Source organism: Megalobrama amblycephala, linkage group LG20 (assembly GCF_018812025.1).
Source record: "Megalobrama amblycephala isolate DHTTF-2021 linkage group LG20, ASM1881202v1, whole genome shotgun sequence".
NCBI classification, from domain to species: Eukaryota; Metazoa; Chordata; class Actinopteri; order Cypriniformes; family Xenocyprididae; genus Megalobrama; species Megalobrama amblycephala.
The window spans coordinates 3,909,140-3,936,071 of record NC_063063.1 but is presented as its reverse complement, the minus strand read 5'-3'; the positions used below and the strand labels follow the sequence as shown (position 1 = coordinate 3,936,071).

The following is a 26,932-nucleotide window of genomic DNA, read 5'->3' as shown; positions in this document are numbered from 1 at the left end:
AAAGTGAAATTAAATTTTGGCCCACCTCTACTTTGGCCAAAATGGTCTATCATTCTTTTTTTCTTTTATATTTATTTTGTTAACTTGTATCGCTAATTTTTTAAGATAGGGAAATTAGTTTGGCTATATTACTCAGTGACTTGCAAAATAGTCTTAAAAACTAACACAAAAAGGAATCATGATAAAATCGTGGATCATGATCCTGCCTGAAAAAAAAAAAAAAAAAAAAATTATATGATATTTTTTCCATATCCCCCACCCCTAGTTTGAATTTTATTTTACTATCTCTCCTTTTACTTTTTAGGTTACACAAGAAAAGCTGTAAAAGGTAATATGTTTAAACTAATATGTGTGTGTGTGTATATATATATATATATATATATATATATATATATATATATATATATATATATATATATATATATATATATATAATTTGGTGAATTATTTACAGTTTCTTAGGAATAGTGATTATTTACAATCACTATTCCCTTCAGCACAGGGCTGTGGTGTTTCCTCAATGAGCACTGACATTGTGGGAGGTGAGGATGCTCCTGCAGGGAATTGGCCTTGGCATGTCAGTCTACACTTTTTTGACTATCGCATCTGTGGAGGATCCCTCATCAAGCCACGAATGGGTGCTCACTGCGGCTCATTGCGTTTCCTTCTCGTAAGAACACAAAATAGATGTATAAATCAAATAATATCCGATTTAATGTGAATGTGCAGTTGTTATTCTCAGAGCAAACAAACTGAGAGTCTTTGCTTCCACCTTCAGACCCTCAGCAAGTTACTGGACTGTTTATCTGGGCAGCCAAAACATTTCAGTCTCTAACCCAAATGAGGTGAGTCGAGGAGTCCAAATCCATTATTCCACATCCAGAATATGACCCTTCACAGGTGACCAATGACATCGCCTTGCTGAGATTGAGTGAGCCAGTGAACTTTACCAGCTACATCAGCCCAATCTGCCTGGCTGCTAATGATAGTGTCTTTCACACTGGCACCACCTGCTGGTCCACTGGATGGGGAGAAACCGGCTTCGAAGGTAATGATGATGAGTAGTTGTATTGGTAAAGTGTGACACTTATTTTCTTTATACTTTTAATTAGGAACCAAATGCTGTAACCTGACATTATACCTTAATGGAAAGCGTAGAATGTTTCTCATCTTAGTCAAAAACAAGAGATTAAAGAGATGCAAGATTAAGAAGTGTCAAAATCAAAGTCCAGATTGTCCATTATCCATTTTTCTTTACTATGTTATTGATATGTTATTGTGAATCATAAAGTAATTTATATTTTCATCAGATTGTCTCAAAATCCTGTTTTCTTGATATGACAATTAGGCGCTGAGCTCAATTCTGGAACTCTGCAGGAACTGCAGATAAATGTGGTGGGCAATAAGGAGTGTGACTGCAGGTTTCAAGACTTACCATTTTGGGAAATGCCAATCACTCCGAAAATGATCTGTGCTGGAGGAGAGACGGGCAAAGGAACATGTTTTGTAAGTTACAACAGTTCCCACAACATTGTTGAATTCTTGATTGTGATTGAATGACACATATTCCAAGGGGGTTTCTTTAACATGCACGGCTATGAAGCAGTTCCAGCATGACCATATTGTACCTTAATATCACTTAATATTGTACTTTAATATATTAAATAACATGTACATGTATTATCATCATCATATAAGTTTTCTTCAGACAATATCTGTTCCATATTTTAATATTATAAATTCAATTTCATCTCTTTATTTTTTAGGGAGGTTCTGGTGGTCCATTACAGTGTAAGCAGGGTTCTGTATGGATCTTAGCTGGTGTCACTAATTTGGGTATTTCATGCTTCACTGAAATTACAGCTGACAGTCATGCAAGAGTATCTCAATTCCAAAACTGGATCTTAAAGAATGTTAATGGATCAGACATTGGATTTGTGACTTTTAAATCTGATGGTGAAGATAAGGACAGCAGATTCCTGTGCCATGGAGATGAGACAGGTAAGAGTAATACGTCTCAGTTTACGCATGTAACCATGGTTCCCTGAGAACAGGGAATGAGACTCTGCGTACAAAGCGCTAGGGGAACGCCTCCATGTGAACCGGTGTCTGAAACATTGATCCAATCTCAGCAATATCATATTGACCGGCGACCATGACATCATAGCAATGTGACCCCCACATATATAAGGGGTGCCCAAATAACATGTCATCCGCTTATCGTCTGAAGGGACTGTAAGCAGGTGGGCCCTGTGGCATGGCTACAATATGCAGCTGACCTGGCTTATAGCTAAACTAGTAGCCAAGTCTGCCAACAACCTGTCTGTTTCCTCAGAAACAGAGACTCTAGACACAGAAGTCTTTTAAAGAGACATCCAGAAAGAGGGACTGCAGAAAGAGCAGTAAACCAACTCAAATTGGACCTTAGAGACAGGCATCCTGGAGAGCAGGGCTCAGCAAAGTGCTATCGACCCTTGCAAGCAAAGGGAGTTACTCTGCTCGATCCTAGGATCTACAAAGCTCTATGTTTCAAGGCACTAAGGATGTCGTGCACTCTAAAAAGGAAACCTTGTGAGGGGAATGCTCACAGCCTAAGGGCTGGTCTAACTGGGAGGCTTTGAGGGAACCTCTGACCAGACTTAGGAAGCTAAGTACTCAAACCTACTTTCAGAGTGAGGAGAGTACCAGCTCGACCTATTAGATTGATCAGGCTGTAGGCTAGAAAACAAAGGTGAACAAGGTTAGCCAAGCCAACAACACGTAGTAGCGTTCTGTCTCAGGGAGGCCAAAGCGGCCAACCACCTGACCTTAACAAGACCTTGCTAACCGATTTGCATCAGGGAGGCCAACAGTGGCCAACTACCTGGTATCGAGTTTTGACTGGCAGAGAAGTAACCATACTGTGGGGAATTTACCTTCAGAGGGGCCTACTAAGGCCAAACATCTTGATGGCAAATGTTCACTGGCTGAATGTAGTAATTGCTAGCTGCCATGCACCCACTTGTTAAGGGCTGGCTCTCAGGGAGGCCTGCTAAAGCCAGCTACCCGATTGCTTGCTGTCTAGGGCCTGCAACACTGGGGGTCGTCCACAGGGAGGCCTGCTAACACACAGGGAGGCCTGCTAAGGCCAGCTTCCTGATAGCAAGTCTAGCTAGCTGTCTAAAGTCTGCAACCTTGGGCTCACCCACAGGGAGGCCTGCTAATTCTCACAGCGGCCTGCTAAGGCCAACAAACTGAAAACAAGCAATAACTGTTTGCCAGATACCCACGCTGCTGGGGACTAGCCCTCAGAGAGGCCTGCTAAGGCCTGCAATCTGAAGCAAAGTCATGCACCTCTACCAGCATACCCGATTACTGCTCGGGACTAGCCTCCAGGATGGCCTGTTTAGGCCAGCTGCCTGGTAGCCAGTTCTAGGGAGGCTAAATACAGCACCCATAATTTTGGGGCTCGCCTTCCGAGAGGCCTGTTATGGCCATCTAACTGATAGCAAGTCTAGCTAGTAGTACCCAACCAAAGGGGGACTAGCTCACAGGGAGGCCTGCTAAGGCCATAACCTACTTATCTACTACTTAACTACTTAACCTGAGAAAGCTACAGGGTGGAGGCCAACCACAAAGACTCTATCATGACAGAAAAGATATATGTACTCAGGCATAGGGGAATAGGTGCCTTTCATAGAAATACCACCCACACTCAACCCAACACTTGAACGCTAGTTCAGCGGGCCTAGAGGAGCCTAGCGAGGCCAAATGGTAGCTCAGCTTCTGAAATGCAGGCTACAGCACAAAGCATTTTATTCTTCACAAATAGAAAAGGGGGAACCCATCTATTCTGCCTCTACACCAACCTGCATAATGCCCCAATGCAGAAGGGGGTGGGCAATTGGCCATACGACTTTCTATTGAGAGGAGTCCAGTACTAGGGATGCAAAAGGGGACCTACACAAGGAAGAGGATGGAGATCACCTAATAATGGACAGAGCTCTCTCTCCCAAACTCACAATGCAGGAAAGCTTAGCAGATTAACTATCCCTAGAACTTAGCCTAGGCCAGCTGTCAGGGCGGCCCTGGTGAGGGCCAGCCCACAGAGCATAAATCTACCTGGCAGCTCAACGTACAAGGGACAGGGTGGCTGAGAGGATTCAGTAAACTCACTCTCTCTATCCTTCTCAGTCATCTCCTGCTTGGCTGGAAGTGCACTCGCCGCTGGACCTGAGGATGCAGATGACAATGCATCCTCTCGCGAGCCGCCGGTCACAACCCTCTCAAACTGTTCGGTGAGCTCCATCTGAGAGTCTCAGCACGCGTGGGACCCGAACCACCAAGCCCAGATGCTGAACTCTCTTCCCTTGAGAAGAGACCCAGATGAGAACGGAGCATTCTTAAAGGAACACTCCACTTTTTTTGAAAATAGGCTCATTTTCCAACTCCCCTAGAGTTAAACAGTTGAGTTCCATTCAGCCGATCTCTGGGTCTGGCGGTACCACTTTTAGCATAGCTTAGCATAGTTCATTGAATCTGATGAAACCAATAGCATCTCACTCAAAAATGACCAAAGAGTTTCAATATTTTCTAGGCTGATATGGCTAGGAACTATACTGATATAATGATATTACTCAGCGGCTGTGACCCTCTATTTGCACAGGGAGCGTGCCTTGCAACCATGGAGACATTTGTGAGAGACGCTGCGTAATATCATTGTGCCTGCTGCACCCATGGTACGGCAGCAAAGTTCCTTGATTATTACGCCGGAATGAGAGTATAGTTCCTAGCCATATCGGCCTAGAAAATTGCAACTTTTCATTTTCCGTCAGTCTTAGTACACGATGTAACTACAGAAGAATCAAGTTTTAAATAGGAAAAATATCTAAACTCTTAGGTCATTTTTGAGCGAGATGCTATTGGAGATTCAATGAACTATGCTAAGCTATGCTAAAAGTGGTACCGCCAGACCCGGAGATCGGCTGAATGGATTCGAAAACGGTAAAACTCAACTGCTTAACTCTAGGGGAGTTGGAAAATGAGCTCCTTTTTTCAAAAAAAGTTGAGTGTTCCTTTAAAGGACAGCACTCACAGTTTGATAGGCAGTTCCCTCGAGAACTTACCATGCGTGCTCTTCCCCCAGACAGAGAACCCACAGCTTGTGCGTCATCTAGTGTCAGATAGAGGACATGGATCCACACACTTAGTAAACCTCTCTGTGCATTTCATTTTGCCAGATAGTGCTTCACACATGACAGTCCCTGAAGATGATGAGAGGATGACATGTTATTTGGGCGCCCCTTATATACGTGCGGGTCGCATTGTTATGATGTCATGGGCTGTCGCCGGTCAATATGATATTGCCGAGTTTGGATAAGTGTTTCTGTGGTTCTGTATGTAAGTGAATATAATTGCTAGCATGAAATAACAATGCACAATAATTTTACAGCATTTATTAAACGTGGATAGTGTTTATTTCTACATATACTAATATAATTAATTTTTAAACATAATATTTAGGAGCAGGTAAACTTAAAAAACAGTTATAAACATGTGCACTTAAAAAATATTTATTTACTTCTTAGTATCTCATTTCCTGGCAGACTTATTAAACTTGTGCACCTCAACCTCTGAAAAATGTGTAGTAGCCAGTTAACAGACTGAAAGTGCCAATTCCAGCCAGTTCATGCCATGTAACAAAATGTGACATTACTTTTCCTACATTATAATCATGAAATACTGTTGGAGATTATTGTAGTTTTTTTCCGCAATATTTTGTAGTTTCAGGCCTTTTCTACCCATTTGGAAATCAAGACATAGAGAATCCCTCTGCAGATGATGGAAGCTCACCAATAGTATTCTTGGAAAAATGCTTTGTATATTTTGGACGTGTTTATCAACAGACTTATGTAAGAACATTGTCTTTATAAATTCTGTGCATGTATGAGTGTACGTACAGTGCAATTATAAGATAGTCAGACTTCAATCCATACTCCATAATGACAAATAACAAAAATCATTTAAAACCGTAAAGAAATATAATCAACATGTAATTTGTGTAAAAGCTGAATAAAAGGGAATATTATCGTTGTTTTGATTGTATTATTACATATTATTACCTTTTTGAGGAATCATTTAAGCTCATTTTTAATGTTATATATTTTTTTGTAATTATTAAAAACTGCATTTAAAACTGGATTTTATACATGTACCAAAGACAGTTGTAAAAAATGTAAACCTCATATAATAAAGTGAATGTAAAATAAAACAGTACATTTGTTGAAAGAAAACAAACTTGGCTTTTTAAGAATTCAGTGCCTGTTTTATACTGCCAAATCTCTTTATAATATTGTTTTACCTCTGCTTCAGGTTAATAACAATGGGCATTTGACATTTGATGAGCCTCTTTCAGAGCCGGTACCCAATTATTTACTGTCGCAAGTCAACAGAGACATCATTGCTCCACTTTGGACAAACATGGACAACACTGTGAATGGAACCATCTCCTATCGTCAGGTCACTAGAGGCGGACTCTTACTAGCAGCTTCAAACCACATAAACCAGTATTTTCCCAATCTGAACTTCACTGCCTCATGGCTATTCATTGCCACTTGGGATAAAGTACCATACTTTAACAACTCACAATCGGTAAGCTAGCCTCTCAATGGAAAATGTCTTGTTGAATTTTTGTGCTCCAAGCATTTAAACAAGTAATTTAATGGGTTCTATTGACATGTCTAATTCCAATATCTTTTGGTGTCTCTAAACACAAACAGATGACATCTATCTTTTTTAAGTTGATTGATTTGAAAGATAAAGTTTTGTTTTCTCTTTATCCATTGCTATGCTACTGACAATAGACAATAAACCTTTTTTGCCCGCTAATTTTGCTGAAATGTCGCTACTCATAATTTGGGTGAAAGAAACAGGAAAGCTGTTTATTAAATTGATTATTTATGATCATTGAAGCACGTAAATGGGAAGATAATTTAGCTTTTATTTAAGTCACTGCAGAATTAATCAAGCATAAAGACAGGATAACTCTATGAGCTAATAGGATAATTTTCTGTTTCTGTAACAGAGTTCATCTTTTCAAGTTGTTTTGGTCTCTGGTGGTTCTCTGTCTTTTGTCATGATGAACTACGGAAATATCTCCTCTACCTGATCAACACTTTCAGGTTTGAAAGAATTAGAACCTGTATCTCTGGAACATTAGAGAACTTTGCGCCGCAAAGCTTTTTTAATGATCGATTATTTTTTGTTTACTCAGGCTGGCTATGGCACAATAGACTCAACAAATTATTCTTCAATCCCCGTGCCTAATGAAAATAAGATGTCTGACTCCAGCAATGTCAATGTCCCGGGACGCTGGGCATTCCGCGTTGATGGTGGACCTGAAGAGGGTAATCCTTTGACTCTGTGAAGTGATTTTTTTTATTTTTTATTTTTTTAATACCACATCTGAACAAATCAGACCAATTACAACTTACAAAAGAAGTAGAAAATCTTTGTGAACAGTGAAATAAGTATAAATTTAAAGTTGCTGTAAGTGTCACGGTGCACACAAAAACAAGAAGATAGGATCCAATAGCAGCAGAAGTTTAATGGGTAATCCAAATCATAATCCAAGAACAGGCAAAAAGGTCAAAAATCCAGAAGTCAGTCCAAACAGAACACGCAAAAGACAGAAAACCAGGGATACCAAAAGTGCATGTAACATTAAACAACGAACCACAACCAAAGACAGAAACAACTCAGTATAAATAGACAGACACTAATAACATAATACAATCCAGCTGGGTGCAATGAAGTGATGACGAGTCCGGGCAGTGTGTTATGGGATATGTAGTGTATGTAACGGGTGGAAATAAGAGTCCGGGATGGAGTGCCCTCTAGTGGCTGATAGAGCACTCTCACTGGTGATCATGACAGTAAACTGTTGGAATACAACGTATAAAATGTCTCTGATATTTTTTGTACAATTTTAATTTAGGAATTTTTGTAGTTGGATTTTGTTAAAGCACTCAACCATAATTATAATAAATAATAAATTGTTTAATCATTTAATATTAGGATGGTCCTTTTTTCAATTGCAGGAATTTTTTACCCATATGGAGATGAGGATATAAAGAACCCTGCAGAGGATTTTGGAAGTTCTCCACTGATCAACCTGATGCAGCCATTTGACTTCTTTGGGCTTGTTTATAATGAAACTATACGTAAGCAGCATCATCACATTCATGACATTGTATGCTATCTTAGTTTTATTGAAACAACATGAGTAGATGTATATTCCACATAAAGAATGTTAACTGAAAGTCCAGATGACTGAGATTTCACTGTTTTGGTCTCAAAACAGGTGAATAACAAAGGGTACTTGACTTTTGAAGGACCTTTTCACCAGTGGTATCCCAATAATTTTCCTGCATACTCGACTAGAGACATCATCGCTCCACTGTGGACAGACATTGACATTACACATAAAGGAACCATCTCTTACAGACAAGTAACAGATGGTCATCTCTTAAATCGAGCATCTAGAGACATAAACCAATATTACCCTAATTTGAAACTTCTCTGCCTTCATGGGCTTTCATTGTAACATGGGATAAAGTACCGTACTATGGATACAGGCGAACAGTAAGTGCTTTTTTGTTTAGATTAAAATAGCAGCTGTTTCTTGCATAGAAATTTGTGATAAGGAAACAGTTTCCAATGTCCTCTGTATTTATGTAGTAATTCTCTTTATCTTTTCAGGAGTCGACCTTTCAAGTGGTTTTAGTGTCTGGCAAAAACATGTCATTCACACTCATGCACTTTGGTAATATTGCCCCAGCCATACATCCTGTTATGGTAAAGTAATTTGAAAAATACACTGAAATCAATATTTCTATCACTATGATAAGTGTGAACTAAACTTTTTGTCTTGTTATTTGATTGACAGTCTGGATATGACACAAGTGATTCAACTGATTTCTTTACAATTCCTGTCTCTGACACCACAAACCTGTCATACACAAGCAATGTCAACGTCATGGGTCGATGGGTATTTCGAACTGACACTGCATCGGAACACAATGGTACTATAATTTAATAATTAAAAAAAAAATACATGGCATGTATTGCATATCTTGCTTAATTTTCATTTACATTAGATACATTTTTTGTGTGTGTGTGTGTGTGTGTGTGTGAGTGCATTGGTTTAAGAGTGTGGTTACGGAAAAGCTTGCAGAAAAGGTGTGTCTTCAGCTGCTTCTTGAAAGATGTGATGTTCTCAGCTGTTCTTTGGCAGCTCATTCTAGCAGAGAGGAACAGAGAGAGTGAAAGTTTTGGAGAGTGACTTTTCTTATTGTGAGGGAACAATAAGGCATTGCTCATTCAGTGACCTGAGCTGGCTGGAGGGAGCACACATTTGTAGCTGTGGATTGAGGTAGGGAGGAGCTGTTCCAATGGTATTCCTTAAAGTCAGCATTAAAACATTACATTTGATTCTGGACACAACTGGGAGCCAGTGGAGTGAGATTAAGAGGGGTGTGAAGTGGGTTCTCTTTGGCTGATTGAAGACTATTAGAGCTTTTCCACTTCATGGTACGGCTCGGTTTGGCTCACTTTTTGGCGCTTTTCCACTGCACAGTCCGGCTTGCTTAAATAGTACCAACTCAGTTGAGGTTCCTTGCATGCCAAGAAAAAAAATGTGATCTCTGTATCGTGGTCAGTAGACGAGGTCCAGATGTTCCTCTCATTGGAGTGGACCTCTATGGCAGTAGAGGCGACGCAACTATAACAATCAGTCTATAACCCCACCCACTTTGAAGCTGTACTAAACTGTAGTGGAAAAGCAAACCGAAAGTCAAGCGAGCCGAGCTGTGCTGTGCCTAGCCGAGCCGAGTCGTACCACACAGTGGAAAAGCGCCATAGATGTGTTGCCGTGTTCTGAATCATCTGCAAAGGCTTAGTTGTGCTGGTTGGAAGGCCTGCCAGTAGAGCATTGCAGAAGTCCAGTCTTGAAATTACAAGGGCTTGAACAAGTAGCTGTGCCACATAGGGACTGATTTTCCTAATGTTGTGGAGCGCAAACCTGCATGACCGGGCCATTGTTGAGATATGGATAGAAAAGCTCAGCTGGAAGCTTAACCTTGCAAAGACAGAGCTCCTTGTAAACACTGCAAACCCATCAGTTGACCATAACGTCATTGTGCAACTGGGGTCCACAACACTAACACCAACCAGGGGTGCGTTTCCCGAACAACAATGTAACTCGCTGCTGAATTACCATACTACGATGCATCATTGAACAAATCAACTAGCTAGTCACGACTGTTTCCTGAAACCGTATTGTCGCAAACCAGATGGAGTAATAACTTCTTTAAATGAATCCGTTTGAGATAGAATTAATGCTAGAATTTCTGCTATAAATTACAGACATGCCATTAGAGGACTAATTCTCATTTTCCTCAGTTATTTTGCTTTATTTCCAGATTAAATCAAATGCTTGTTCTTACGTACTAGAGCACGTACGCACATGCGCACTCTCCAAAAACGGTGCTTTAAATCTCTTGACAAACTAAAATATATAAATGACACTTGTATATATTCGAAATAAAAGATATACATTGTACTTGATATCAGCTTGTGATTAGATAAGATAATGATTTATCAAGTTCACATGTCATAAAAACAGGAAACTATGCTTCTAACCACAGGTCGAGAGTTGTCGTTCCAACCACACAAGTTTGCGTTGCAGTTTGCGAATGTTCGTTTGAACGATGGTTTCGGGAAACACCAAATCGTTGAACTATGTAAGTAACGACAGAACTTGCGATGTTAGTTGGCTAACGATGCTTTTGGGAAACGCACCCCAGGACAGCAAGGAACTTGGGGTAGTGTTTGATGACCAGGGGGCATATTACAGAAAAATCTTAACTTGAGAATCCTATCTTATCTGTTTGGTAACCATGACAATTTCAGTTAGGACCTCATTTAGGACAAACACTATTACAGAATGTCCAGAATGACCCAGAGGATGTGCTGCAATTTAATGCTAAAATATTTCCTTATCTTCGTGAATGAGTGAAAGTGAAAACTTGCTGAATAAAACAGGCTTTAACTGTGGCGCGAGGCCGGTGGTGCGAGTGATAATGAGCGTCAGCTGTGCATTGCACCAGTCTTGCACCGTTCTCTCACGGCTCTTGCCCGCCCTGCTCGTAACATTACCTTTTCAACTGAACTTTTCTGCCGCATTGGAATTAAAAGCACGCTATTGTTTCTCCATTTTAATTTTAGGTTTATCTCAGAAGCAGTTTGCAGTTTGGTTGCTTGGTAACAGACCTGACAGTTGATTACCGAAAACTAACTAAGTAAGCAAATGGCTGCCTGTAACTACTGCCAAAGCAGGCAAATGGCTGCATCAGGGTGATCAGTGGAGAACTTCAGTCAAAAAGAAATTAAGATTTTTGATGAAAAATCCAGGATTATTCTCCCTATTAGTGGACTTCAGTGGATTTCAATGACCTCCAGATGGTTGAAGGTCAAAATTGCAGATTCAGTGCAGCTTCAAAGGGCTTTAAACGATACCAGACAAGATCAAAATGAATGCGGCGCCAGTTTCGTTTTTTTTTTTTTTCCATAAATAGAATAGGGAAGGCATAGGACATATGGTGTAATTTTTTTCTGAAGAATACGGAAAGTGGAAGCACATGCAAGGCGACAATTTGTGTTTATATATATATATATTTTTTTTTTTTGAAAATGACCAATTTTTTCACTAGATAAGACCCCTGTAGAGGGTATGCATTGACGTCACTTTCCTGCCGGAACGCGCTCCCTCAGCTGGACTGAGTGGTAAAAGAACCTGCTGCATGACTGGATTTAATAGAGGAAACTGTGAAAACGCGAGTGAAACAAACAAATTACCCTAAAGGTTGGACTCGAAAGTGTTTCTTACAACTTGTCAAATAAACCTAATCCATGGATATTGACATGCAGCCAGGAGTTGTGTATCCTGACATTTATATGTGCCTGATTTGATGGCGGGGAAATACATAAAGCAAATCTGCCTGTGATTATTTTATATAACTACAATATAGGTAGGTTTAAATCCGCGTAATCACTTATATCAATGTTATATTGTCCAGCCCTAAAACATATATAGTTTTATAGTATAGTTTTTGTCAGTGTTTATTTTAAAACACACAATTATTCAGAATATAAGATGGAAAATATTTAACTGATGATTTGTCAACATAATATATAACAATACAATATATTGGATATGATTTTACCTCAAAATCCAACATTTTGACACAAAATGATAACTGCAAAACATGTTTCGCTGCTGGAGTCCAGTTGTTTCTGTGAATTGCAGTGATGCATTAGCTTTTTTTCTGTAGCTTTCGGCAGTCTGTAAATATATACCTCAGGTTTTGTTTCAAAGCTATTTGTACAGTCAATCACAAAGCTCTTTCCCGTTTTGGATGTGTTTTGTGTGTTTTTCGCGGCATTCACTCTGAAAACCAATGCTGCCGCTCAGCCTTTTGCCACCCAGTGGGCGTGACCGCAGCTGTAACGGTCGACGGTGACGTCATGTGCATACCCTCTATTCCTCGTCTGGTATCATTTAAAGCCCTTAAGAAATGTCATTCTGTAAAAGCTTTTGTCCTACATGAGGTTCTAACTGAAATTGCCATTGTTACCAAACAGATGAGATAGGATTCTAAAGTTAGGATCTTTCTGTAATATGCCCCCAGGAGAGATTGGTATTGCTCAGGTCAGCAGGGTGTTCAATCTTGCGGCATTTCCTCTCAGCAGCTCTGAGATTGGTTCGATGGTCATGGAGGAAAGAGGACAGATATTATCAAAGCAGAATGTTAATGTGAAGCATAGAGTCCGTTGCTTTGTTGACGTCAAGAGAAGTGAATTGGTTAGTGGGGGCGGGAGGGGGAGAGATGCCTAGACCACAGAGGAAAAGCCTGTAGGGGAGAGAGAGCGGAAGTTAGAACGAAAAGAGACCAGAGGATAGTTGCGTCATTCCGTTTCAAATCAACCAGAGGTCCCCGGCTCAATTTTTTTTTATTTTGTTAATATTTTTTTCTGTAGAAAGACAAAAATAAATAGGGATGAAAGCCAAAATATTAAATGTCACAGATGTATATTTACTGAGTAATCCACTATTTTGTAGAGGGGGTCAAAATGACAATTTTCACCTGAGATTTGGAGGCAAATTAAAGGGGTGTAAAAATGACTTTAGAAAGATGGTAGCATCATTATTTTATTTTTACACAGAGATTGGTAGGTCTATTAAAATCTGTTGACTCTTTGTTTCATTATATGACAACAGTGACAATTCAAAAATGGTAAAAAGCACTTCTTGTGTTTTTTGCCTCAAGTTTGCATGCCTGTAACTGAAGAAGTATTTAAGATATCTTAATATCCTTTTAGATTCTGGTTCTTAACAAATTTAGTTACAGGCATGCAAACTTGAGGCAAAAAATCACAAGAAGTGGTTTTTGCCATTTTTGAACTGTCACCGTTGGCATAATGAAACAAAGATTGCTAAAGTCAACAGATTTTAATAATAGACCTACCAGTAATCTGTAAAAATAAAATAATGATGCTGCCATCTTTCTAAAGTCATTTTTACTATAGCCTATTATATACTATATCTCAGGTGAAAATTGTCATTTGTCAATCAAACAATCAATCAATCAATCAATAGTGGATTACTCAGTAAATATTTTGTATTTTGGCATTCATCACTATTTATGTTAGTCTTTCTACAGAAAAAAAATTAACAAAATCAAATATTTGAGCCGAAGAAGTTTCTGAAATTTGTTTGATTTGACATGGAATGACCCAGTTGTTTAATAGTTGTTTATTGTTCAAAACATGTAGGACAATTTATTGAGCAATTAATATGTTGTGTACTGTTGAGAGTTGCAAATAAATTAAAATGCTGAAAAAATAAATGTGTTTGCTTTCAGGACTGTTCTATCCATTTAGGAATGGGCACACACTTCAACAGTATTATGGATTTGGATTTTTTGGATTTGCCATCAATCTCTATTTGCAGACACCATTTACTTACTTCGGGATCACATACAGCTATATTAATGTGAGGACACTCATTAATGCAATTCTGCTTTTTTCAAAGCATTTTATTAGCCATTTTACTAGCCATTAAAAATATTTGTCTGTTGCATTATCTGTTACTTCAAACTCCTTTTAGGTTTACAAAAATGGATTTCTTACTTTCAAATGGCCATTGTTTCCATCAAGTCCCCGAACTCTTCCAGCTTACACAAATAGAGACATTGTTGCTCCTCTATGGACAGATATTGACAACAGTGACTTTTACTTCCAAGAATTCAGTGGCACCCGAGTACTACAGCGAGCTACAAATGATATTCGTCAATATTTTCCTCAAACAAATTTCACTGCCGACTCAGTTTTGGTTTGTACTTGGGATAATGTGAGATATTATAACACTTCAGCAGAGGTAAGATTTGTTTCGTTATTTGTTTTCAGTTGTCTTGTGACTGTGATCATTTGATGTTGTGTTTTTTTTTTTCTTCAGAATTCCTCTTTTCAAGTACTGCTGATCTCAGGTTCTGGTTTGTCGTTTATTGTATTTAATTATGGCAATATTCCACAAACTAAGCATACTGCAGTGGTGAGAAACCTTTTCAAAGCCCTGTATTTTTATTTTAAAATGTAATAACTTTTGCAATATTCCAGACAGTTCAAATGTATTTGTAGATATACAATAAAAAAATTGATTTTGGTAGAATTAGCTACAGCTCCTCTTATCCATAGACATGTAACAAGCATGTTTGTAATCATTATTTAGGCTGGATATGACACTATTGATTCAACCAGCTATTATACAATTCCTGTGTCTAACATCGCTAATCCAACCCACTCCACAAATGTCAATGTTATGGGCCGCTGGGCTTTTCGTGTTGACACTTTTCCAACAAAACTTGGTAATGCATTTTCTCTTTCTTTTCTGGAACTTAATCAAATTTGAATCTTTGTACCAAGGCCATAATATGCAATGACATGTTTTTTCCAGGTTTGTTTTATCCAACTGGCTCTTTGGTTTCTCAGAATCCCTGTCAAAGTAATGCACGCTTACCTGTGCGCTTGCAGTATCCTTTCTTGTACTTTGGACGCAAATACCAGAACATATATGTGAGATGTTATGTTAAACACATTACATTTGAAGTACAATGGTGTATTACAAGTCATGTTGCTTCAGTTAAAACGTCAAATCTTTACTATAGGTCAACAATAATGGACATTTGACTTTTGATGGACCATTTTATGAAAGACTGCCCAAGGCTTTCCCTGCCAACTCTACTAGAGACATTATAGCTCCACTCTGGGCAATGTTTGACTGTAGTGTCAATGGAAGCGTCTCTTACCGTGTGGTAACTCAAGGACGTATTCTGGACTGGGCGAGAAATGATGTCAAACAGTATTTCCCTCTGTTTGGGTTCTCAGTACATACAGTCTTCATTGCTACTTGGGATAGAGTGCCCTACTTCAACAGCTCTTTGACGGTGTGTAGATTGAATGATTACACTAATAAATAAATGTAGTCAGAGATTGAAATAATTTTGAAAGGGTTGCATACATTTAGCATAATTTTGTTAAATAAATTTATTTGAATGAATGAATTTAATGTTTATAGACAATTTTTAGCTGTGTTTTCTCATTGGAACCCAATGTTTTTACTTAACTTTTCCTAGGAATCTTCCTTCCAAGTCGTTCTAGTCATTTGCAGGACTCTTTCCTTTGTCATAATGAACTACAGAAATATCTCCTCAACTGATCAAAGTTTTCAGGTTGAACAGTATCTTGTTACAAATCTTTAAGACTAAGATAATAATAATAATAATAATAATAATAGAATAATAATGGGACCTTAAATAAATGTCTTGGTCAACAGGCCGATTAATTATTATTATTATTTTTGTTGTTGTTTACTCAGGCTGGCTATGACACAATAAACTCAACAAATTATTTTTCAATTCCTGTTACTGATGAAAATGAACTCTCCAACTCCAGCAATGTCAATGTGTTGGGACGATGGGTATTTCGTGTTGATGGCGGGCCTGAGGAGGGTAATGTCACTGTTTAATATAAATAATTTCACATTGTTTGATAAATATAATGGAAAAGGAAACATGGAATTAATGTAGGCATTAAAAGATTTCCTCCTTCAAAACTTTGCACACTAATAATACTGTTGGAATATTAGGAATATTCTACCCATATGGAGGTGTAGAGGATGAGAAAAACCCACAGTCGGATGATGGAAGTTCTCCAGTGATCCCCTTGCTGCGACCATTTGTGTATTTTGGCCATGTATATAACAAAATATTTGTAAGAAGCATTCATTAATGACATTCATTAATATATATTTCACAGATATATAATGTTACTTGAAAATCCACATAACATATTTTGATCCTACAGGTAAATAATAATGGAGACCTGACCTTTGATGAGCCACTTTCTCAGTGGTATCCCAATTATTTTCCTGCATGCTCAACTAAAGACATCATCGCTCCACTGTGGACAGACATTAATAATAGTAGGAAAGGAACCATCTCTTACCGACAAGTAACAGATGGTCCTCTCTTGAATCGAGCTTCTAGAGACATAAACAAATATTTTCCCAACTTGAACTTCTCTGCCTCGTGGGTTTTTATTGCTACATGGGATAAAGTACCCTACTATGGAAACAGAGAGGCAGTACGTTTTTCTTTCAGTTAGCATGCACTTGCATAGTATTTTCATGAACTGAAATTTATCAAAAATGTATCATCAAAAATGATGCTTGTATTAATGAGGAATTCCCGGTCTCTTCCAGGAGTCGACCTTCCAAGTGGTTTTGGTGTCTGGAAAAAATCTGTCATTTACACTCATGCATTATGATTACATTACCCCCACCTATGGTGTAAAGGTAAAGCAGTGTGGGAAATGCATTAATAGTTTATGATCTTTAGTAGTGTGAAATGTTTTTGAATTTAATGGATTTTTTTTGTGTCTGTTTTCTTCATTAACAGTCTGGATACGACGCAATTTGCTCTACTAATTTCTTTTTGATTCCTGTTTCTAACATCGCAAACCTTGCATACACAAGCAATGTCAACGTCATGGGTAGATGGGTATTTCGTGTCGACAATTCATCAAAAAGAAATGGTATATATGTGTATTAATGAAAACTGATGTCTCAAAACATGCATTTGTTTGTTTCTTTAAATAGTGTGTGTAATATAGATATATATGGGATATCTGCCTCTGTTTGGTTTTTCAGGACTTTGTGATGAAACAGACACTCAAGGTACATTATTTTACATTGACAATTTGGTTTCTAGTTAAATATAGTAAAATAATTGATATCTCTGTTTTTCTTGAAATCATTGTGCAAATAAGATATTTGTAACAGAATGTATATTCTATCTGGCTTGTGTCCCTTCAGATTGCTTAGGCAGCACAATTTTGAATGCAACTTCCAAAACATTTTATTACTTTATTCATTTTAATGGTGAAATATCAGAGTGCTAAAAACTCGCTCACTCAAATTAATAATATTTATTTATCTTTTATATAATATTTATATTTTATATTTATTTTTTCATCATTTTTTTGAGAATTTTACTTGAGTAATCGCATAAAATGTACATATTGGATCTGGATTTATATGTGGACCCCTTTTAAAAACTGATGTCCATGACACCGTCTGCTGTTGTACCTCTTCAGAAGATTTGGGGTAAAACAACATTGTGTCTTCTATATTTGCAGCCTCAGATAATCTTCCCAGTGCTCAGGTGTGTGGAAGAAGCACATTTACCACCAGCAGCAGGATAGAAGGAGGTCAGAACGCTTCAGCTGGACACTGGCCATGGCAGGCTAGCCTTCTTCTGGACGGCATTCACATCTGTGGAGGTTCTCTCATCAACAAAGAATGGGTGCTGACTGCTGCCTATTGTGTTAATAGGTAAACTCATTCAACTAAATACTTCAGCTTTCATAAATGGTTTGAGTAGATTACATTTTAATTAAAGAATTTATTTAACCCTGTATAGTCTACTTTATCATATTTGATATGTAAATTTCGAAGGCCTCTAAATTATTAACATGATCAAACTTTGGTAAAAATCTGTTGCAGACAATTTACTTCATGCCTTCTGCATTCTGACTTTTTTTAGGAAGTAAAACAAGTATAATTGTAAAACTTGGAGTACACATTCATGATAATACTTTTTGCTGTGAACTCTTTACTGATTTTATGAAGTAATGTAAGAATAACTGTTTTTAGTAATATACAAACCCGATTCCAAAGAAGTTGGGACACTGTACAAATTGTGAATAAAAACAGAATGCAATGATGTGGAAGTTTCAAATTTCAATATTTTATTCAGAATACAACATAGATGACATGTCAAATGTTTAAACTGAGAAAATGGATCATTTTAAGGAAAAAATAAGTTGATGTTAAATTTCATGGCATCAACACATCTCAAAAAAGTTGGGACAAGGCCATGTTTAGCACTGTGTGGCATCCCCTCTTCTTTTTATAACAGTCTGCAAACATCTGGGAACTGAGGAGACAAGTTGCTCAAGTTTAGGAATAGGAATGTTGTCCCATTCTTGTCTAATACAGGCTTCTAGTTGCTCAACTGTCTTAGGTCTTCTTTGTCGCATCTTCCTCTTTATGATGCACCAAATGTTTTCTATGGGTGAAAGATCTAGACTGCAGGCTGGCCATTTCAGTACCCAGATCCTCCTTCTACGCAGCCATGATGTTGTAATTGATGCAGTATGTGGTCTGGCATTGTCATGTTGGAAAATGCAAGGTCTTCCCTGAAAGAGACAACCTCTGGATGGGAGCATATGTTGTTCTAGAACTTGGATATACCTTTCAGCATTGATGGTGCCTTTCCAGATGTGTAAGCTGCCCATGCCACACACACTCATGCAACCCCATACCATCAGAGATGCAGGCTTCTGAACTGAGTGCTGATAACAACTTGGGTTGTCCTTATCCTCTTTAGTCCGGATGACATGGCATCCCAGTTTTCCAAAAAGAACTTCAAATTTTGATTCATCTGACCACAGAACAGTTTTCCACTTTGCCACAGTTCATTTTAAATGAGCCTTGGCCCAGAGAAAACGCCTGCGCTTCTGGATCATGTTTAGATATGGCTTCTTTTTTGACCTATAGAGTTTTAGCCGGCAACGACGAATGGCACGGTGGATTGTGTTCACCGACAATGTTTTCTGGAATTATTCATGAGCCCGTGTTGTGATTTCCATTACAGTAGCATTCCTGTATGTGATGCAGTGCCGTCTAAGAGCCCGAAGATCACGGGCATCCAGTATAGTTTTCCGGCCTTGACCCTTACGCACAGAGATTGTTCCAGATTCTCTGAATCTTTGGATGATATTATACACTGTAGATGATGATAACTTCAAACTCTTTGCAATTTTTCTCTGAGAAACTCCTTTCTGATATTTCTCCACTATTTTTCACCACAGCATTGGGGGAATTGGTGATCCTCTGCCCATCTTGACTTCTGAGAGACACTGCCACTCTGAGAGGCTCTTTTTATACCCAATCATGTTGCCAATTGACCTAATAAGTTGCAAATTGGTCCTCCAGCTGTTCCTTATATGTACATTTAACTTTCCCGGCCTCTTATTGCTACCTGTCCCAACTTTTTTGGAATGTGTAGCTCTCATGAAATCCAAAATGAGCCAATATTTGGCATGACATTTCAAAATGTCTCACTTTCAACATTTGATATGTTATCTATATTCTATTGTGAATAAAATATAAGTTTATGAGATTTGTAAATTATTGCATTCCTTTTTTATTCGCAATTTGTACAGTGTCCCAACTTTTTTGGAATCGGGTTTGTAGATGCAAATAGATGAGCATTTTCTGGACTGAAGCTACTTAGGTTTACTTGAATATTTTTAGAAAAATCAAAATGTGAGTATCAAACATGATCCATCAGGTTTTTGAGGAATGTTTATTTGTTAATTTTTGTCAAATAAATAATCAATCAATCATCCATGTACTGTATTGTTTTAAATGTTTTGCCCCCACAATAAAAACTAGAGAGGTTTGATCATAAATCCAAGCATTTAAAAATCATCTGACTTAGACATATTGGGGGATATAGAGTGACAACTGATATGTTTGTGAATTTTATGTAAGTAGTCTGTTATACTGTTATAAAGATCAAATTACTAGCTATCAGAATTTAATCTTACTATTTGGCCATATAATATAATATCAGCAGCTGCTCAAAATTTCAGATTTGTAACGAATGGAGACTCAGGCAGGGATCCATCTGCAGCATTTTATTAAAGTAGAGTGGTCGTACAGGCAGGGTCAAAACAGGAACAAACAGGAACAGTAAGGAACAGGCAGAATCGTAGTCAGGGTACAGGCAGTAGATCGAGGCAGGCGGATATCATACACAGAACGGTATACCAGGCAAGGGTCAGGACAGGCAGCAACGGGTCAAGAAACAGGAACAGGCAGCAACGGTAACAGAAAGGCAGACAAGATATAAACGCTCGGAAATGTACACTGGGGAAACAAGACTTCGCGGTGAGGTGGTGTGTGTGTGAGTCCTTTATAGTCCTGGTAATGAGTATCAGCTGGGTGTGGTGATTGGTGTGGAGTGTGCATGGCTGTATGTGGCAACAGGTGATTGGTGGAATGAGTGCATGTGATTGACAGGGAGGATTATGGGAAATGGAGTCCGGAGTGAACAGGAACGGGCAATGATCGTGACATAACGCCCCCCTCCCGGAAGGCGCGTCCTCGCGCCGTAAAAGGAACAGCTAGGGGGGGGGGGGGGGTGCATTGGAGATCTAACGGCGGACGGGGACAGAATCTCCAATGCAGCCCCAGGGACTCAGGCAGCCACGGTGGGTCAGGTGGTTCGGGCAACCGCGGCAGGTCAGGTGGCTCAGGCGGCCACGGCAGGTCAGATGGTCTGGGCAGCCACGGTGGGTCGGGTGGTTCAGGCAACCACAGCAGGTCAGGTGGCTCGGGCGGCCACGGTAGATCAGGTGGCTCGGGCGGCCACGGCAGGTCAGATGGCCTGGGCAGCCACGGTAGGTCGGGTGGTTCAGGCAACCACAGCAGGTCAGGTGGCTCGGGCGGCCACGGCAGGTCAGGTGGCTTGGGCAACCACGGCAGGTCAGGTGGCTTGGGCAGCCGCAGCAATGAGTCCATAAATGGCCCTAGTGGGCTACAGTCCATAAATGGCCACGACAGGAGTGGTTGGGCAGGGTCCCCACCCACAAGCTCCCCACCCTCAGGTATACTGCCCCCCCCAAAAAAGTTCTTGGGGAATTCAACGGGAGCCAGGACGGGTTCATGGGTCAGAAGCTCGGCTGGCGCCAACAGAGCAAGGCGCCTGGGCGGCGCTGGCAGAACAAGGCGCTTGGGAGGCGCTGACAGAGCAAGGCGCTTGGGTGGTGCTGGTAGGGCAAGGAGCTCAGGTGGCGCCGGCAGGGCAAGGAGCTCAGGTGGCGCCGGCAGGGCAAGAAGCCTGGGCGGCGCAGGCAAAGCAAGTCGCTTAGGTGGCGCAGGAGAAACCTCTGGAGTGGTCTCCGGACCCACAGCAGGCTCTTGAAAGGCTTCTGCGCCTTGAAGAATGGAGAAAGCCTTCTTCCTCCTCCTCCTCCTCCTCCGAGGGTGAGGCGAGGGTTCTCCGGTTGGAGCGGGTTCTGGAGCGGACTCAATGACTGGAACACCCCCTACATCCTTATGCACCGAGGGGGCGGCCATCTTGCCCGTGGGCACTGGCAAAGCAGCCATCTTGTGAATCGCGTCCAGGGCGCTTGAGTGCGTTGCAACTGGCGAGCTTGAGAGCGTTGCAACCGGCGAGCTTGAGAGGGTTGCAACCGGCGAGCTTGCGTGCGAAGCGGCCGGCTGGCTTGCGTGCGAAGCGGCCACCGGGCTTGAGTGCGAAGCGGCCACCGGGCTTGAGTGCGAAGCGGCCACCGGGCTTGAGTGCGAAGCGGCCACCGGGCTTGAGTGCGAAGCGGCCACCGGGCTTGAGTGCGAAGCGGCCACCGGGCTTGAGTGCGAAGCGGCCACCGGGCTTGAGAGCGTAGTGGCCGGTGGGCTTGAGAGCGAAGCGGCCACCGAGCTTGAGTGCGAAGCGGCCGGTTGATGCCTGGGAATGCCAGCCGCTCGTGCTGAAATCAGCGGTGGGTCAATCACACTGGAACGTAATCCTTGCCGTTCTCTGACTGATCCAGAGACGTGACGTTGCTCTGGACGATCAGCGGAGACTTGCCGTTGCTCTGGGTGATCAGCGGAGACGTGACGTTGCTCTGGGCGATCAGCGGAGACGTGACATTGCTCTGGGCGATCAGCGGAGACGTGACGTTGCTCTGGGCGATCAGCGGAGACGTGACGTTGCTCTGGGCGATCAGCTCTGTTTTGATTTGGCGTTGTTGTGATGGTGGCCGCCATTTTGTGAGTGTCCTTTGGTACGGCGGCCATTACATGATTAAGCGAGGCATCACATTTTTCCGCGACACCCACAGTAAATGGAGAGCCCACAGTCAATAATGCATACTCCAGAAAATGACTAAGTGAAGAACGGGGTCCCTCACGAATCAACTGTGACTTAAGGGGCTGATTAACACCTTCACAGAAAAGGTCTATGAGCACACAGTCCGGCAGGTCTGAACAATATGCAATGTCCAAGTACTCCTCAATGTAATTCTCCAGCGACCGTGAGCCCTGCTTGAGCCCTAATAATAATAGTGCAATGTTCCTACCAGACCAGGGTTCACCAGGAAAGCTGCTGGATCGTTGTGTTGGCGAAGTCTTCTGTAACGAATGGAGACTCAGGCAGGGATCCATCTGCAGCATTTTATTAAAGTAGAGTGGTCGTACAGGCAGGGTCAAAACAGGAACAAACAGGAACAGTAAGGAACAGGCAGAATCGTAGTCAGGGTACAGGCAGTAGATCGAGGCAGGCGGATATCATACACAGAACAGTATACCAGGCAAGGGTCAGGACAGGCAGCAACGGGTCAAGAAACAGGAACAGGCAGCAACGGGTCAAGAAACAGGAACAGGCAGCAACGGTAACAGAAAGGCAGACAAGATATAAACGCTCGGAATTATACACTGGGGAAACAAGACTTCACGGTGAGGTGGTGTGTGTGTGAGTCCTTTATAGTCCTGGTAATGAGTATCAGCTGGGTGTGGTGATTGGTGTGGAGTGTGCATGGCTGTATGTGGCAACAGGTGATTGGTGGAATGAGTGCATGTGATTGACAGGGAGGATTATGGGAAATGGAGTCCGGAGTGAACAGGAACGGGCAATGATCGTGACAAGATTATTTCTCAGTTTGAGCCTTTTAATAAAATTATTGTTTTTCCCTCCACGGGTATGAGGTCCGTGTTCTCACTATGTCATATGAGCCATAAAAGCCTGATGTATCAAATATGATGCTAAATTAGAACACATACACACAAAATAAAAACAATAACAGTCCGATTTTTTTCAGGCTTTACAGGGTTAAAACTCTTACTGACTACTCTTTCTGTCTATTTCTTTAGCTTCGCCAGTGATGCCATCTATTCCTTAACTGTGGTTTTGGGACGTCAGACCCAGCAAGGCATCAACCCCAATCAAGAGTTCAGAGATGTGATAGCAGTTGTCAAACATCCTAGTTACAATGTTACGAATGACAATGATATCGCTCTTCTCAAATTGAGCTCTCCCATCAACTTCACTGATTACATCAGACCCGTGTGTCTAGCAGCTGATGGCAGTGTGTTTAACAGCGGCACAGAGAGCTGGATCACTGGATGGGGAAACATTGATGAAGGAGGTGAGAATTCATACCTGTTTCACTTAGTTACATTAAACTCAACACCACTCAACACTATTCATAATCCCATTTGAAACATATTTTAAATAACTTCCTATTTCTTTCCTACAGTGTCCCTCCCATCCTCTAATCTACAGGAAGTGGAGGTTCCTGTAATTGGTAACAGACAGTGCAACTGCCTCTATGGAGTTGGAAATATAACAGACAACATGATCTGTGCTGGTCTACTGGAGGGAGGCAAGGACTCATGTCAGGTACACAAACCCTGTCTAGTTCACTTAGCATCACAAAACGTCTTGGTTACTGTTGTATCCTCTGTTCCCTGATTGAGGAAATGAGATGTTGTGTCAGTATAGTGACAGTAGGGGTCACACTTGAGATCCCCATATACAATGAAAAAGCCATTGAAAACTAGGGAATGGAATTTGCATGACACTTTTCCGGACCTATGGGTATAAAAGAAAGTGGCTTGCTCCACTCATTCAGGTTTGTACTGAAGTGACTTAGACATTTCAGCAGGTAGTTCAGTGTTGTGGCAGAAGGGATGCAATGTCTCATTCCCTCAAAACAACTTAAATTTAATTTATGTTATGAGAAGCTGAATTTTCAGCATCATTACTCCAGACTTTAGTGTCACATGTTCCTTCAGAAATCATTCTCATATGCTAATTTGCTGCACAAGGAACATTTTGTAATATTATCAATGTTAAAAATAAAACAGTTGTGTTACTTGATGAAAGTATTAATTTCTTTAAATAAATCTTACTGACCCAAACAGTACTGCATGTCTCATTCTATGGCTGCACTGATTTGTATTTTCAGGGAGATTCAGGAGGTCCGATGGTGAGCAATCAGAGCTCTGTATGGGTCCAGTCCGGTATCGTTAGCTTTGGCTGTGCTCGACCTGAATATCCCGGTGTTTACACCAGAGTATCCCGCTATCAGGAATGGATCACCTCCTTCATGTGCAGCGATCCTCCAGGTTTTGTGCAGTTTACCTCCACTGGAAATGATTCTGACAACAGTTACACCTGTCCTGATCTTCCTCCTTCTTACTCATCTGTGAATATAGAATCTAAAGTTCTAGTTTCTGCAGCATCTCTTCCACAAAATTCTTTGCTGCCATGTTTTCTGTTGCTTATAGCAATACTGTTCTTATTCTATGTGTAACAATACACCACTAAAGATAAACTCAAAAGTTTGGGGTCAGTAAGGGTTTTTTTTTTGGTTTTTTTGAAAGAAATTAATACTTTTTATTAAAACTTTTACTTTTATTAAAATGTTACAAAAACTATTTAAAAACTATTTAAAACAAATGCTGTTCTTTTCATATTTTTGTCCATCAAAGAATATGATAGGGATGTGACAGGAATAAATGACATTTTAAAATAGAAAGCAATTATTTTATATTGAAATAATTTTTCACAATATAATTGGTTTTACTGTATTTTTAATAAAAAATGAAATGCTAATAGATTATTTAGATTACATATATTATAACATAATAGACTTCTTTTTCTAGAGTTTTGATCTCACAATATTTTTTCTTCGTCAAACTAACACAATTTTAATAAGTCCCTGACTTTTAAATAGTTAATTCATTACTTCCATATCCTGCATCCCATCAGTTTCTATATATTGTGGAATGATAATTTGTTATCTTGTATTGCTGTGAATAGGCTACTATATTTATATGTTAAATACGGTTGCATGTTGTGTTTCACACATCACAAAATTATATTTATTTTACTGGATGTTGATGCAATAGCAATATAATTTTTCACAATCAGTTTTGTAATCTGATGTTTTATTTATCTTTACACCCCATAATGTACCCTTTTTTTCCCAAAGGAAATAGTTTAAAGTACTTTCCACATATGACATCACATATGGACAGTAGGATCAATGCGATTTCAGCTGATTAAGTGTTGTACTGTTAGACTGACTGGATTGATAAGACTTTTGTTGCATTTTGGCACAAACTTATTATCTTTATCTTCTGTCTATATCCTTTCATTGGGTGTAAATATTAAATACAATTTGTAATACATTTACAATACTTTTTAAAGGACATGTACAATGAAAAGATTTTTAGAAATAATAAATTCATTGTGGTTGTGGTGATATACAGGCCTATAAAAGGCATTATTGCATAATGCAAAGTGTAACTTGTGTTTCTAATATTAAAGGGGACCTATTATACAAAATTCACTTTTGCATGGTGTTTGGACATAAATGTGTGTAGGCAGTGTGTGTACACAACCACCCTATAGTGATAAAAATCCACTCACTCCTTTTTTTTAATCCCCATAAATCATAAACAGTGTCTCCCAATAACCTGTTTTCAGCCATGGTGCTAATGTGACGTCACATTAGCCACAGGCCCCGCCCACGATCGCTGACTGACAGTCCTGCATTAGCAAGCTGTACAAGGTCCGCCATTTTCTTGAGCAGCTGTAGTGACAAAAGTGTCTGGTAAGTAATTGACCCTTCGCAAAGACCCGCCTTAGTTAATGTTGCTTTGTCCAACAAGCCGTGGTGCTGTCACGCCACACACAGTGAAAAATACATTGCGGAGCAAAGAGGATACTGACAACACATCGACAGACAAGACAGAGCAGGTTACTTATGATATTAAACAAAGTCCCAGCTTTCAAACCGTGTAATTTAAGAAATTCAAATAATAAAAAAACATTTTGTGGCTCTTTAATGTGTCGTGACAGATTGCTGTATAGCCTCAGCTCAAGAGGCTCGTAAACCGATCATCTCTTCCTACTAGTTTATTTATAGTGTCAAATAAACATGAATGAACATCAGAAGGAATGTTGTTTCAAACGCGAAAAGACATCAGTACACATCATTTTTCAAGTTTAAGTCCACCGAGGTTAATCTTCTAACTCCTGACTGCTTTGTCGGACAAAATGGCGGATTCGGCGTTCTGATTGGTTAGATCGCTTGTCAATCAAACTCCCTGCAAAGGGTCAATTGAGATGTTTTGTTGTTGGATGTAAGAGTGAAAATAACAGTCTTCATTTACCTACATCTGAGCCGCTGAATG

General features: G+C 40.1%; 1 protein-coding gene across 1 annotated transcript in view; it reads left to right on the top strand.

The window, feature by feature from the left end:
• Positions 1-26,063, top strand: part of si:dkey-32n7.7 — a 29,438-nt gene extending 3,375 nt beyond the window's left edge. Inside the window, 31 exon segments of the mRNA XM_048171575.1 lie at positions 305-328; positions 498-625; positions 627-670; positions 779-860; positions 862-1,048; positions 1,349-1,506; positions 1,767-2,001; positions 5,764-5,891; positions 6,352-6,630; positions 7,253-7,385; positions 8,079-8,201; positions 8,555-8,622; positions 8,740-8,835; positions 8,927-9,062; positions 13,962-14,092; positions 14,207-14,476; positions 14,555-14,650; positions 14,828-14,963; positions 15,053-15,171; positions 15,264-15,542; positions 15,732-15,827; positions 15,974-16,106; positions 16,244-16,368; positions 16,462-16,740; positions 16,859-16,951; positions 17,055-17,190; positions 17,306-17,332; positions 17,794-17,989; positions 23,600-23,874; positions 23,986-24,128; positions 24,697-26,063. Coding sequence (XP_048027532.1) covers positions 305-328; positions 498-625; positions 627-670; positions 779-860; positions 862-1,048; positions 1,349-1,506; positions 1,767-2,001; positions 5,764-5,891; positions 6,352-6,630; positions 7,253-7,385; positions 8,079-8,201; positions 8,555-8,622; positions 8,740-8,835; positions 8,927-9,062; positions 13,962-14,092; positions 14,207-14,476; positions 14,555-14,650; positions 14,828-14,963; positions 15,053-15,171; positions 15,264-15,542; positions 15,732-15,827; positions 15,974-16,106; positions 16,244-16,368; positions 16,462-16,740; positions 16,859-16,951; positions 17,055-17,190; positions 17,306-17,332; positions 17,794-17,989; positions 23,600-23,874; positions 23,986-24,128; positions 24,697-25,044 — 4,703 coding nt within the window. The 3' untranslated portion in view covers positions 25,045-26,063.
• Positions 26,064-26,932: the final 869 nt, after the last annotated feature.